This window comes from Staurois parvus, unplaced genomic scaffold (genome assembly GCF_062004578.1).
Source record: "Staurois parvus isolate SC_StPar_1 unplaced genomic scaffold, SC_StPar_1.0 ptg001418l, whole genome shotgun sequence".
Lineage (NCBI taxonomy): Eukaryota > Metazoa > Chordata > Amphibia > Anura > Ranidae > Staurois > Staurois parvus.
Window position 1 is genome coordinate 1,516,302 of NW_028319214.1, and position 15,917 is coordinate 1,532,218.

The following is a 15,917-nucleotide window of genomic DNA, read 5'->3' on the forward strand; positions in this document are numbered from 1 at the left end:
AATGGATTTTCATTTGCAACCTGCAAATTACGTTAACTGAGGCGTTTGTAAACCGGGGTATTACTGTAGTTGTATTTTAATCCTGAAGAACTGCCCCCCCTCCCCCATTCCTTTTTCTTTCCACACCTCCTAGCAGTCAAACTGCACTCCCATACATGAGCCCCTGTAATGCCCCCCACCCCTCCCATTTATCCCGGTATGTATCACTATAGCGATCACAGCACTCCTCTCCCTGGACAGTGCACCTAACACTGTCACTGCACACAACTCTGCAATGCTGACACTGAACCCCAGAACACTCATGTTACCCCACCCTGCACAGATACTACACTACAACATGGGGACACAGAAACCAGAGCACTCCCGAGCATACATGTCCCTCAGGGTATGTTCCGTCCACTTCCTGTTCCTGGCTGATATCACTTCCGGGTCTCTAGTGGATGTGAAGTGGCTGCTGACCTGCGGGTATGTCGTGTTACAGCAGAGCTCTGTACTGTGGGCGCTGCAAGGGAGTGTCTCGTAGTGTTCACGTTTTAGCAGGATGATACGCTGCACTGAACGCTGACAAGTCTCCTGACCTGGCTGCTCTGTTTATCCGGCAGCTGCAATACCTTCTAATTGCAGGGAACTCCGATACCTAGTCTGCAAACATCTTCAGAGTCAGTGCCTCAAACTTGCAGGGGTCTCTAAACTGTGACCCTCCAGCTGTTGACGCACTACAAGTCCCATCATGCCTCTGCCTCTGGGAGTCTTGCCTGTGGCTGTCAGAGTCTTGCAAGGTCTCATGGGACTTGCAGTTCCTCAACACCTGGAGAGCCATAGTTTGGAGACCCCTGCCTCAAAGGATTGAACTCCAGAGGGTTGTCCTGACAGCCAATATGAATAAGATGTTAGGAATTAGGGATTCACTCATACCGGTTTTTCTTTTTATTGGCGAGTGGGAGTACCGATACTTTCGGTCAAGTAGTTGCCAATGCAGAGTACCAATACTTTCGGTCAAGTACTCACCAATGCCAAGTACCGATACTTTAGGTCAAGTACTCGCCAAGGCCGAGTACTGATACTTTCGGTCAAGTACCGATACCTTCAGTCAAGTACTCGCCAACACCAAGTACCAATACTTATGGTCAAGTACTCACCAATGCCAAGTACCGATACTTTCGGTCAAGTACTCGCCAAGGCCGAGTACTGATACTTTCGGTCAAGTACCGATACCTTCAGTCAAGTACTCGCCAACACCAAGTACCGATACTTATGGTCAAGTACTCACCAAGGCCGAGTACTGATACTCTCGGTCAAGTACCAAGGCCGAGTACCGATACCTTCGGTCAAGTACTCGCCAACGCCGAGTACCGATACTTATGGTCAAGTACTCACCAATGCAGAGTACCGATACTTTCGGTCAAGTACTTGCCAAGGCAGAGTACTGATACTTTTGATCAAGTGCTCACCAAGGCCGAATACCGATACTTTCGGTCAAGTACTTGCCAAGGCCGAGTACCGATACTTTCGTCTATACTTTGTAGTGTGATTTGCATTAATGAATGAGTACAAGGAAAAATACTCCTGATACCTTAACTTATACTTTACGGTACATTTGTTAATGCACACAAATTGCACCGCAAAGAATAGCATGCGATTTGAACAGGAATTCGATTCCTTTCCAAATCACATGCGGTTTCCCCACTGCTCTTGGTGAACCCATGCTTGTCATAGCCCGAGTTCACACAGGAGCGGTGCGGGAAACCTCCCTGCAGGCATCCCACGCTGAGTGTCAGTGGTAGGGGAGGACACATGGACGGTGTCATTACTGCAAGGAGAGGAAAGAAAGCGGCAGGGATTTCAGATCTCCTCTCCTACCACTGACACTCAGCACGGGATGCCTGCAGAGAGGTTTCCCGCACCGCTCCTGTGTGAACTTGGGCTATGACAAGCCTGGGTTCATGCAGGACCAGTGGGGAAACCGCATTCCTGTTCAAATCACATGCTAATCTTTGCGGTGCAATTTGCATCCATTAACAAATTGCACCGAAAAGTATCAGTTATCAGGAGTACTTTTCCGAGTACTCATGAAAACACTCGATGTCGGCACCAATACCGGTATCAGTGCGTCCCTATTAGCAATAGCAGCCTCCATGTTTAGCTCACTAAGATTTATTTTAAAGCAACATTAAAACCAAAATTTTACTGTAATGCAGCTCACCAATCATTAGATGACGTGGCTGTATTAGGTTTTTTTTTCCAGGCTTTTTGTCTCTATGTTTTCACCTAGTAATCTGACCAGTAACACATCTCCTGTATTAGAGAGCCTTTAGACAGCAGCATTGTCATTCTAGGGGAGGGTAGTGTTAGATGGACTAGCAGATTTAAATACACTAACAAACTGAAGCCAAACTCCAGCTAACACTTTATAAGCAGTGACACCAAAAAGTTTTCTGTCAGTGTTAAATGTTTTATCTCAACCCTCTAAGTGCTACATCTGCAGGAGAGTGTGTTCTGTTTAAAAACAACAGACTTAATGGCTGGATGCCAAGGTGAAAATAAAGAAAAGAGAGTCTATAAAAAAAATTAATACAGCCATCACATTTAAGAACTGGTAAGCGGCAAAAAAAATTGCTTTTAGGTTTAATACTGCTTTAGGGGCAAACTCCACCTGTAACACTGTTACATCCATTTTTAGGGTGTAACATGGTGCCAAGCAGACCACCTCACCCCCAAAACAACCATCCTCAGCAGCTCTCAGATTTAAAATCAGGGTGGCTGTGTGGGGGACTGCTTGCACCGTCATGCCATTCATTCACAGAAATCTGTGAATGAATAAACTACCTTCTTCCACTACTGTAGATAGGACTTGTAGGCTGCACTCATAGTCCATTGTGTATGAACCTTGAACTGGAGGAAGAGTGTGCAGGAGGCGTGCATTGCACCCTTGATCTACTAATCATGGTTGCAATGCTTTGCAGGCTCATTTTCAAAAAAATAATAAATGCACATTTTTTTCTGCAAATATATGTGCATGTGTTATTTTTTTTCAAAAGGTGGACTTTGCCTTTAAATTGAATGAATGTCTCTGTTATGATATTTATCATGAGGAAATCTATAAACAGGATATATAGAAATTTTGTGTGTATATTTGAGTCTATTGAGTCTAGCACGGGTCTCCAAACTATGGCCCGCAGGTCAGATGTGGCCCTTTCATGCCTTTACTCAGTCATTTGAGCACTATTTCTTCCTCTGACTTCAAAGGTGGGGCACTATTCCTCCCACTTGCACCATCATTAGTGTACTATTCCTCCCACTGACACCAATTATAGGGCACTATTCCTCCCAATGACACCAATTGTAGGGCATTATTCCTGCCACTGACACCAATTATGGGGCACTATTCCTCTCACTGACACCAATTATGGGGAAATGTTCCTCTCACTGACACCAATTATGGGGAACTGTTCCCACTGACACCAATTATAGAGAACTGTTCCTCCCACTGTCACCAATGATGGGACACTATTCCAACCACTGATACAAATGATGGGACACTATTCCAACCACTGATACCACTGATGGGGCACTATTCCAACCACTGATACCAATGATGGGACACTATTCCAACCACTGATACCAATGATGGGACACTATTCCTATTACTGATACCAATGATGGTACACTATTCCTATTACTGATACCAATGATGGTACACTATTCCTATTACTGATACCAATGATGGGACACTATTCCAACCACTGATACCAATGATGGTACACTATTCCTATTACTGATACCAATGATGGGACACTATTCCTATTACTGATACCAATGATGGGACACTATTCCAACCACTGATACCAATGATGGTACACTATTCCTATTACTGATACCAATGATGGGACACTATTCCAACCACTGATACCAATGATGGGGCACTATTCCAACCACTGACATCAATGTCTTTTTTTTTTTTTTACTCCCAATGGCCAACAAGCCTATGGCATTTTTTACTCCCACTGGTCATAGTCCTGACCCAAAAGATTTGAAGGGCAGTAAACTTGCCCGTTGTTTCGATGGTTTGGAGACTCACAATTTAAAGGAAATCTTTACCACATGTCCGTTTACATCCGCCTCGCCATAGAGGACAATGGATGGTCTGATCAGGTCCGCCTGAAAAGCAGACAAGTGAACTCAATCGGTCCACCCATGTGAAAGGGGACTAAGAAGCCATTACAGAGTTCCCTTCATTGTTATTTCATACATTGTTAAAATACCGACTGCCAACTGGCAGTTGATAAATTACGAATGTGTGTGTGCTCTTTAGTAAATTAATTTTGATTTATCTCATATTTCTTTGCGGAATTTACCTCACATTCAACTATTTTACTTGATGCATTGACTCTTCTATTATTTCATGCGATAATTCTAAAAAAATGATTAACATGATCTTATTGCATGCAGAATCCTTTAGTGAATTGACCCCATAGTTCCAATTCCCCATAGGAAACATGTTGAGTGTGTATACATAACTCGTATAGATTACTTTTACATTCTCTTTATTGAGACATTAGGGATCTGTTAGACCACATTGTTTTCAGTCCATACAGATTTGTGATGCAAAACCCTTGATTTGCATGCTACCTGGCCGCTAACACCAGATTATTGAGCCTATGAACCAGGAAGTGATCAATGCCAATCATTTCTGGATTAATTCATTACAGGTGAAATCAGTAAATGGGAGTTCACCCATCCGCTGCCACTCTCCATCCTGAATCCCCCTGTAGCCATCCTGGGCCAACAACCAAGCTAGATGATCCTGGTAACCACAAGATGGGGGTAGGCTCCATAAAAGCCGGACAGCCATCAAAGAAAAGACAGAAGGAACACCCAGAAATAAAGCCCTATGGAGAACCTTGCAAAAAAAAATTTTTTCTATGTTTGATAGACTAGGGAAGATTTCAGAAATCTGTCAAGTTCTTATTTCGGTCTTCATTCGTGTTGGGTAGATTACTGTTTGTATCTTATTCTGTAAAATTAGCCAACAGTACAGGGAGACAGGAGAAATCTTCCCTACATAGACACTGTTACCTATACGTGTCAGAAATCCTAACACTAAAAAACTGTCACTGGGACAGGGACTAGTGGAAATCCACCTTACTAGAGGCAGAGGCAGCAATTAAATTTTAAAGCGTATCTAAACCCAAAAATAAAAATGTAATTATTTGCAAGTTACTAATCCTGATATGTGATGGCTGCTTTAGTTTTCCGTATTTTACCACTTCAGTCCCAGAGCACACTTTAAAATGTACATCTTAGGCCAGAATATTTGTTAAAACCCTCAAACATTATATATTTTCTGATAGCAGAGACCCTGGAGAATAAAATGGGGATAGTTGCCATTTTTTTGTCAGTTTATATAATAGCCCCCCCATATGTTAGCATATAGGTTGTGACAACTTCTTTCTATGGAGACATTACAAGTCTATTGGACTCCTGATGTCTTCCATGTACTTGGTTGAACCAGTGGAGCACAGATCGTGCTCCATTAGCTGCTTCCCTTGCCAGCTCTTGCAGAGAATTGCAGCTCTGAATCAAGAAGTTATGTAATGTTGCTTCCTGGTTCATTCTCTAGAGGTTCGTTCACTGAGCTCCCTCTGCCCTACTCATCGGCACCTGCCATGGCTGCCCCAGGCTCAGAGGTGCAACAGCAGAGAAACATGGTGAGATACATGGCGGAGAAGGGGGAAATGCTATGTTGCGGTGGTGGTAGAAGTGAACGAGTGGCTTAATGGCTGCCTGAAAGTTGATATTTGGCATAAAACGAGTAAATACACTCCCAGCTGCTATGGCTACAAGCCCTTTCTGTCTTAGGGTGGCTACTCTTATCTACGGAGGAGAAACAGAGCCACCCTTGGACACCACCATTGTCTGGAGAGTGTAGTATTAGATGAACTAGTTGATTTAAAGCTGGACTTCAGATAACATATTTTAAACAGTTACAGAAAAATGTTTTCTTTTTGGGATAAAGGTTTTACATAGAAAAATAATAGCTGATCATTGTAAGCACCCCTATCAATCTTAAATGGTTTGTTCCAACCCTCTAACTTTTGCTAGACAACTTGGTCTGTTAAAAGAAGTTGAAACAGACTTACTGGCTAGATCAACAAGTGAAAATAAAGGAGGAAAAGCCTAAAAAGAGAACTAATGCAGCCAACACGTTTACTGATTGGTAAACTGCAATATATTAAATTTTTGGGTTTAAATGCTTTTTAAAGTGGACCTTCATTTGAAAATTCTGCTAATTCTCAAAAAATTGGTGTATTTATATATAAAAAATAAAATAAAATATATAGAGGAGGAGGAGGAAATACCTTTATCTGACCACTCCCCATGCTATTCAAACAAAACCAAAAAAGTTTTACTGGTTTTCACTTGAAATGCTTTCTGAATGTGATGTTCTTCAACTTGAGTTTACAAGCCAAGTTTAATAAATCCTTATGGGTACTTAGACATATAATGCAAAAACAACTCAAAACTAGAATCAGAATATTTACTGGCACAATATTACTTGGTTTTCATTCATTTATATGTATTTGTACAGTAAGTGGAATCTGTAGACCTTATTTTTAGTGTTTTAGAAGATATTTATTAATATTTGTTCTTTATTATTCAGATGCGATCCATGGCTTCTGTCATTTTCTGTTTATCTCAGCTGTCTTGGAAACCATGGAGTCGGCAGCTCAAGTTCCTGAGTCCACTGAGTGCAAGTGTAATGGCCCAGAGAGCAGGAAAAAAGAGTTCAATCATGGATCTAATAGAATTAAATGAGAAGGACTTAGTAGAACAGTTTGTTCGAGGAGATGGTCCAGGAGGACAAGCTACTAATAAAACCAGTAACTGTGTAGTGCTAAAGCATATTCCATCAGGAATTGTTGTCAAGGTAACATTTTTACATGTAAACTTTTATTAAGGAAATATTGACTGGGTGCAGAGTAAGACACAGCTATAGGTTTGGTGCTTGCAATATCCATAATTACATAGAAACCAAGAAGGATAGTTGTAAAATATAATGATGGAGAAATTCAGTGAGCGCTAACAGATACAGCAGCTGATACACTAAAAAGGAAGACCTTAAAACCTTAAAACTGACAAAACATAACAAATAGTGCAGCGCTAAAAAGTGATATAAACGTATGGTTGCACCAGTATGTATGGTGCAAAGTCTTTTAGATCTTAGCAAGCGCTATAGGCCACATATGACGTGTATGTCCTTCCCAATTATTTATTTATTTGTGCGTTTATATAGAATAGTGGAGGCGTGTGTGGTACGCACCTACACTGCATTTTTATTGGGAAGGACATACACGTCATATGTGGCCTATACCGCTTGCTAAGATCTAAAAGACTTTGCACCATACATACTGGTGCAACCATACGTTTATATCACTTTTTAGCGCTGCACTATTTGTTATGTTTAGTTGTAAAATATCCCCTTTGGTGAACAACACCATTATCTATTAGAAGAGCGGTGGGCATTCTGAATTTAAAAGATTTATTTTGGTCCCATAATCTTCCACAGGGTAATGAATTAAAATTATTATTAATCAGAAAAAGTAATGGCACTTGTGTCCACCACAGTGTACAACCATATACTTATGCCTACTAGACAGGATGAGAAAATCGGACCAAAAATACTGCTTTTGGAGCGATCGTCTGATAATCTGATTGTTAGTACACAGCTTTCGAGAGCCAGTCGTGAAAGTTCTTACAAAACTATCCGAAGGGACAAGCATGAAAATATTTCTTGTAAGATAACAGATCGAATGATTCTCGTTTAATCAGTATAGCATTTGTCTATAAAAAATCGAGTGACCAAGACCGCGTATGCTCGGAAACGAAAGAATACAATACATTACATAATTTCTGAAGTTGTATTCTGTCTTACGAGAATTTTCGTAACTTTAGTAAGCAATTAATTTTTAATATGAGAATAGCATGCAAAAAAAAACGTACGATCATTCATCCGATATTCTCATCATTTGTATAAGGCTTTACACTAGCATTGCTTGTTGGCAGAACAAGGCAGAAGCAGTTGTAGTGAACACTGAATTGCAGGTTGGCATCTCATTTTCCAATCCACCTTCGCTAAGGGGAAAAAAAAAGGAAAGATAAACATATTGATCTTTAGGCTACAGAAGCAAGCCAGGAGGCTTGCTAGTTGGGTATCCGTGTATAAAGGGATCCTCAGTTGCAGTAAATGAGTGCTTCACACCCAGGGGCGGACTGACAACTCATGGGGCCCCCAGGCAATAGGGGATTATGGGGCCCCTGTGTCCTTGCCCAAACTCAAAAAAGCCTATGAAAAAGGTACCAGGGGCATCTTATGGAGCCCCGTACTGACCCCGGGCCCTCGGGCAGTGCCCGAGTTTCCAAATGGTCAGTCCGCCCCTGTTCACACCCTAAGTGCTGCAAAATTGTCATTTATATTTTATATATTCAGGAAGGTTTAGTGAAGTTAGCATTTTGAATACATTTCACGTCTACATGTACTTTGAGTGAGATATTCACATTTTCTACTTTGCTATGTAGTTAAAGCATTTCTAAAGGCATTATCAGCCATAGAATAGTTATTAGCATAATACAATTTTCAATTAATAATAATTTCTAGTAATGTAATAGTCAGTCTTATCACTCTGATCTGTTTACCTGTATGTGTCTAGGTTCACACTCACACAATGAGTGTCAGCAAAGATGTGGTTTTTTGTGTTACAGAATACTCTAATACAGAATACACTTATTGGAAAAAAAATAAATATACATAATTCAAAGGCCAAGCAAAAGGTTTTAAAATGTGTAACAGAGCATTTAGGATCTCAAAAAAAAAAAAAAGCCAAAAGCTGTACCAGATGAAAAGCAACTGTGCTCTACTATTCATGCCCGCAAATATTTTTTTACCTCTAAGAGCTCTGAGGAGCTCATATGCAGCCCGCTGATCAGCCTTCTACCGGTCTTTCTTTCACAATGCGCGGCCTCTCTACACAGACACACAGCTTACAGACCCTTGCAGAAGAGCAGTACTATGAGTTCCCAGACTGCACCAGTGCAACGGTCGTAGTAAGCTGTGCGGGCTCCCGACACGCGCTTAGCAACTGATGATGTCATCGGTTGGCAGGATGCGGGCGGGCAGCCCAGACAGCAAACAGTACCTAAATGCTGGCTTGAAAAAGCAAAAGACCCGCAGCGCTGGGAAAAAAAAAGGCTGAGACTGCTGGGGAAAATATTTCATCTGCAAATGCCTGCCTTGGCTGGGGCAGTTTTTTTATACTTTTGCTGTGGCACCCCTGAGGACTCTTGGTAGCACCCCAATTGAGAAATGCTGGTGTAGGCATTTGGAGCCACGTACAGCTGCATGCAAGCAGCCGATGTTACTGAATGGGGATGCAGTGGCTGTATAGACACAGCTACACATTCTACTTTGACAGGCGTGCAGGGATGAATGTATGTCCCTAAACGACAATGTTTGTTTGGGGATGCACACCTGTCAAAATTGGCATAAAAAGTATCTCCCAGAAGTGAGTACACCCCTCACATTTTTTAAATATTTTATTATAACTTTTCATGTGACAACACTGAATACATTACACTTTGCTACAATGTAAAGTAGTGAGCGTACAGCTGGTATAACAGTGTAAATTTGCTGTCCCCTCAAAATAACTCAACACACAGCCATTAATGTCTAAACCGCTGGCAACAAAAGTGAGTACACCCCTAAGTGAAAATGTCCAAATTGGGCCCAATTTGACATTTTCCCTCCCCGGTGTCATGTGACTCTTAAGTGTTACAAGGTCTGAGGTGTGAATGGGGAGAAGGTGTGTTAAATTTGGTGTTATCGCTCTCACTTTCTCATACTGGTCACCAGAAGTTCAAAATGACACCTCATGGCAAAGAACTCTCTAAGGATCTGAAAAAAATAATTGTTGCTCTACATAAAGATGGCCTAGGCTACAAGAAGATTGCCAAGACCCTGAAACTGAGCTGCAGCACGGCGGCCAAGACCATACAGCGGTTTAACAGGACAGGTTCCACTCAGAACAGGCCTCGTCATGGTGGACTGGGGAAGTTGAGTTCACGTGCTCAGTGTCATATCCAGAGGTTGTCCTTGGGAAATAGACGTATGAGTGATGCCAGCATTGCTGCAGAGGTTGAAGGGGTGGGGGAGTCAGCCTGTCAGTGCTCAGACCATACACAGCACACTGCATCAAATTGGTCTGCATGGCTGTCATCCCAGAAGGAAGCCTCTTCTAAAGATGATGCACAAGAAAGCCCACAAACAGTTTTCTGAAGACAAGCAGACTAAGGACATGGATTACTGGAATCATGTCCTGTGGTCTGATGAGACCAAGATAAACTTATTTGGTTCAGATGGTGTCAAGTGTGTGTGGCGGCAACCAGGTGAGGAGTACAAAGACAAGTGTGCCTACAGTCAAGCATGGTGGTGGGAGTGTCATAGGCTGGGGCTGCATGAGTGCTGCCAGCACTGGGGGGCTACAGTTCATTGAGGGAACCATGAATGCCAACATGTACTGTGATATACTGAAGAAGAGCATGATCCCCTCCCTTCGGAGACTGGGCCGCAGGGCAGTATTCCAACATGATAACAACCCCAAACACACCTCCAAGATGACCACTGCCTTGCTAAAGAAGATGAGGGTAAAGGTGGTAGACTGGCCAAGCATGTCTCCAGACCTAAACCCTATTGCGTTGACTCCCTTTGAAAAAGTGTCTGAACATGAAACGCGTTAGAGGGGTGCCCCTAATTACTTTGTACACACCGCATGGCCTTTGTGGATGGCTGGCAGCCATCTTGAATTTTTATGTAAGTGTGATTCATCTTATATACTCTATTTTTGACTAATAAAGAATACTACACCATTGGAGGCTTTTTTCTTGGGCTCGTTCTTTCTTGTGAGCCCCCCTCTTTGAAGGTGATTCCTGTTGACCTGACACATGGTATTGTACATGATCCCCCTGGTGGCTGTTATTGGCATCTCTGGAGGCTGGTTACCTTATCCGGATGTATGACACCTGGTGGTTGCTGCCCTGATGACTTCAACCGTCTGCAGTGTTCCAGATCCAGAGAACCAGGAGTAGGTCTTATATACTCCATGCGCAAGCGATTGTGCTATCTGGTTAGTGCAATCTATATCCATTTCCATTATCACAGGAGTCACAGATATTTTTCATCACAAGTTTATTGACTTTATCACACTTTTCACTTTATACATCCCATCTCATTGGGATGCAGTACCTTATATGTAATTCAAGACTTTGGTTTATGTGATTGCTAGTTTAGGTTTTATCAGCGCTGCATATTTTATACATACACCATTTTGATTTGTAGGTCCTTCAGGTTTACCTTCATATGCCATCAGCTACTTTTACTTTATTACTCACCCATTGCTTGTTTACTTCTGTTTTATATTCCTATTGAGCATCTGTGGGGCATCCTCAAACGGAAGGTGGAGGAGTGCAAATTCTCTAACATCCACCAGCTCCGTGATGTCGTCATGGAGGAGTTGAAGAGGACTCCAGTGGCAACCTGTGACGCTGAAGTGAACTCCATGCCCAAGAGGGTTAAGGCAGTGCTGGAAAATAATGGTGGCCACAAAAAATATTGACACTTTGGGCCCAATTTGGACATTTTCACTTAGGGGTGTACTCACTTTTGTTGCCAGCGATTTAGACATTAATGGCTGTGTGTTGAGTTATTTTGAGGGGACAGCAAATTTACACTGTTATACAAGCTGTACACTCACTACGTCACATTGTAGCAAAGTGTCATTTCTTCAGTGTTGTCACATGAAAAGATAGAATAAAATATTTACAAAAATGTGAGGGGTGGACTCACTTCTGTGAGATACGGTAAGTTGATGTATCTTCCCTGCCTAGATAAGAGTTGTGGTAATCAAGAGTTGTGAAGGTAAAGTCAGTACTTACAGTATAGAAATCCATGTAAATACAATGTCAGCCAATCAATAGTAAAAAAGAATTAATTCTAGCCAATGGGAAAAAAAGATGAAGTAAAAAGAAAACATTAGAAAATGTGCATTTGTACACAGCTGTTATCTAGAAATTGCTAGAGAGCAGTGACATGAGAAAGGGAGCAATAGGGAGCTTACAGCAGCCTCTATGGAGAGGTACTGTTAGATGGGATACATGGTATACTTTAACTCTTTCATTGCATGAGCAATGAGCTTAATAATAATAGGCAAACTAGGGTTGTACTGCAGCCTGAAGGCAAAAAGCACACTAGGCACAAAAGTGAAAGCCAGCCCCAGATACGCTTAGTGTCCTCAGGTGAACATTTAAAAATGTTACATTTTAAATATGGGTGTAACATGCAACATAGTTTGAAAGGTGGCGTTTGTTTTTAAATGGGGGAAGGTTATTTTGATGATTTTAATTCTTCGCTGAGGCATCTTAGCATCCATAGACATAAAGACAATATACTACTTGCAGTACAATACTGTCCATATATTACTTAAGGCGGTAGTAAACCGCACAAAGTAAAAAAGTGGGCCCCTGCAGGATAATGTCATAATGTGCTAGTATGCATCTCGGGAGTCGGCTGCAGCACAGTTCTCTCAATGTGCAGTATGCCATCCATTTAGAGCGCAGTTTGCATGCTGCAGTGACGTCACCGGTTGCTACTACTATTATTATTATACAGGGTTTATATACAACATAAGGGCAGGCAGTACAATTACAATACAAATTAATACAGGAGGATTTGGAGGGCCCTGGTCATTAGAGCTTACAATCTAAGAGGGAGGGTTGAGAGATACAAATGGTAATAACTGTGGGGGGTGGCCTGATGGACAAAATACATGTACAGTTGTTAGGTGGGGGCAGGATAGGCCTCTCTGAAGAGATGAGTTTTCAGGGATTGTCTAAAAGTGAACAGAAATGGAGATAGTCGGACACGTTGGGGAAGGGAGCTCCAGAGGATGGGAGCGGCTCTGGAGAAATCCTGGAGGCAAGCATGGGAGGAGGTGGCAAGGGAGCTAGAGAGCAGGAGGTCTTGGAAGGAACGAAGAGAATGATTTTGTTGATATTTTCAGACCAAGTTAGTGATGTAACTAGGGGCTGAGTTGTGGATGGCCTTATAAGTTGTTGTATCTTGAATTAATTTAAATATCTTACTAAAGTAAATATCTTCTAAATGTTTAGGAGATATCTTACCTGTAGGTATAAATAATAAAACTGCAGCTTTAAGAGGGTGTAGGAACACAGTCTGTTTTATCACTGCTCGTTATCTTTAACCTAAACTTTTTTTCTCACCTCTGGAAGTTTACCATTCACATTTGTACTTTCTGCTCCATGCATGCTAGCTTAAATAAAAGCAGCTTTTGAGCGCTTTTTTTTTTCTGCCTCTAGAAGAAAATAGTGTTATCCTGTGTGTCCATGCACATTATTTTAGTCCAGAAGCATTTTTGAAGCTTTAGCTTCTGGAGCAGAAAAAACCCTTTTTGGGAGCGATTTGCCTTCAGAGAAAAACGCTGAACATGCTTAAACTCTGTTAAGCGCTGCTAAGACACGGTTACCAGAATTTTGTATTCTCTTAGTGGGCTACTACCGATGTCCTTAACAACCAGTAAATAGGCGGCAGAGCTGTTAAACGGCGGGCACCAGCGTCAGGTGCAGAGCTCTTTTTTTTCTTTTCAGGTCGGCGGTGGTGGCCTTCATTGTGATTGACGATGGATTTACTTCAGAGGACATTGTTTTGTTTTTTGTTTTTTTTTAATAAAGGACTTTATTTTTTACACTTTTTTTGGTGAATGAGTAGGGGTACAATGTAACTCATACGCATTCACATTGGGGAAGGGGGGCCTGGATCTGGGGCCCCCTTTTAAGGAGAGCTTCCAGATTGTGATAAACCCCCCGCCTGCAGACCCCCACAACCACCTTGTCCTCATCAGCATAGGGACAAAGCACCCCTTCCCATATGTTGAGGACATGTGGCCTGGTATGGTTTAGGAGGAGGGGGGGCACCCTCTCATCGTATGCTCGGATAAGGGACTGGATTTTGAGGGGGACCCCACATTTTTTTTTCTTCAATTTTGGTGTGGGGTTCCCCTAAAAAAATCTATCCCACACCCACGGCCTGATATGGATTGGGGGGGTACCCCCACGCTGTTTTTTTCCCCTCAAATTTTAATTGCCAACTATTCTTTTGTTTATATTCAGCTGACAGCTGATGAGTCATCGGTTGTTAAGGTTGCGGACAGCTGGCTTGCCGGCCTGCTCCATAACAACCAGCTAAACACTGGCAAAACACTGAAACAAAAACAGAAAAAATGCTAATGTTGAGCGTTTTTCTTATCCAGAGATTTTCTGGTATTTATTTTCAGCTTCTAATGCGCAAGGAGCCTTCAGGTTATTCACTGGACTTGAACTGTTCAAATTTTAATAAAAACTGGAAAAATGGGGGTGTTCTAAAGCTTTTGACAGAGTGTGTGTGTTTGTTCTAGTTTAGCCTACCAGTGGTGCTAATATTAAAGAAGAGTTCCACCCAAAAGGGGAAGTTCCGCTGTAAAGACTGGTCCCCCGCTCCCCATTAAGCATTGGCACCTTTGGGGAGCGGGTACCCGAAATTGACAGGCGCCTAGGCGATCAGAAGTGGAAGTTGTCCTCCTACCCTCCCTCCCCAAAGTCTTCTGGGACACGTGATAGGTCCCAGAAGACTACAGGACCATTCAGGAAGTGCAGCACTACTCGCACATGCACAGTGGACACCCGGCTGTGAAGCCGCAAGCTGTCACAGCTGGGTGCCCACACTGAAGATGCCGGTGCCTGGAACACCAACCTGACGGTGAAACGGGCTGTGGGGAGGACACCGTGGGATTGTGGGACAGGTAATTGGCTGTTTTTAAAAAATTAAAGTTTTTGTAGCTGCTGACTTATTTTTTTACCGTGTAAGTGGAACTCCGCTTTACTATGTCTTCTGGGTACAGGTATAAAATTGTATTTTACTGACTAATTGACATAGAATATTAACTGTTCTGAACTAAAAGAAAACTATTTTTTTAGTGCCATCAAACCAGGTCTTTGGAGACAAATCGGATAAAAGCAAGAGATATCCTTAGGGAAAAAGTGGATGTTTTCTATAAAGGAGGAGACAGTGATGTTATCAAGGAAAAAGAAGAAGCAAGCAAAAAAAAACAAGAAAAAAAGAAAAAAGCCAGGGAAACTCTAGAAAAGAAAAGGCTTCTCAAGGAGATGAAAAGCTTAGAAAGTAAGGAAGAATAAAGATGATGTAAGTGAAGTGTATGCTGATTGACTTTTTCTTTGATAAAAGACCAGTGGATAAAACAGATGAACATGTTATTCAATACCATACTGACTATGTGAATGATCCCTAAGGTGTGGAACCAAGTAACAAATCTTCATCAAAATGTTTCTATACCAAACAATGGAAAATACTGTGCTCTTCCATCAGTGATTTTCAATCATGTCTGTACGTTGTTGGAAATCTGCTGATAAGCTGTGTTCAGGTCTGAGCCACTCAGCTGACCACACATTCAAAATGTCATACATTTTAAACCGTTTGTGAATATTTTATTTTTATTTGATTGAATTTACAACATCTTTTTCTGTCTCAAATAAAATATAAATATGTTTTATTACATGCATGTGCAGCTAAATAATACCAATATAAATGGACCATATTAAGAGACATTTTTTATAAGAGGATGGACTATAACCTCTGGTTGGTTGTTAGTGCTGAATGTGTACTCAGTTGGGATATTTCTCCTCACTTTCTTCCCTGGAGATAAAACAGAAATCAAATAAAAAAAATATCTAAAAAGAGGAAATCTGACCTGTTTACTGGAAAAGGTACCTGTGTTGGGAGGACAGGAGGTAATGGT

General features: G+C 41.8%; 1 protein-coding gene across 1 annotated transcript; it reads left to right on the plus strand.

Moving 5' to 3' along the window:
* Positions 1-428: 428 nt before the first annotated feature.
* Positions 429-15,674, plus strand: MTRFR (mitochondrial translation release factor in rescue). Its single transcript, XM_089662009.1, has 3 exons — positions 429-465; positions 6,701-6,928; positions 15,079-15,674. Exons 2-3 carry the CDS (start codon positions 6,761-6,763, stop codon positions 15,295-15,297), a joined length of 387 nt encoding a protein of 128 aa, XP_089518135.1. The 5' UTR covers positions 429-465; positions 6,701-6,760; the 3' UTR covers positions 15,298-15,674.
* Positions 15,675-15,917: the final 243 nt, after the last annotated feature.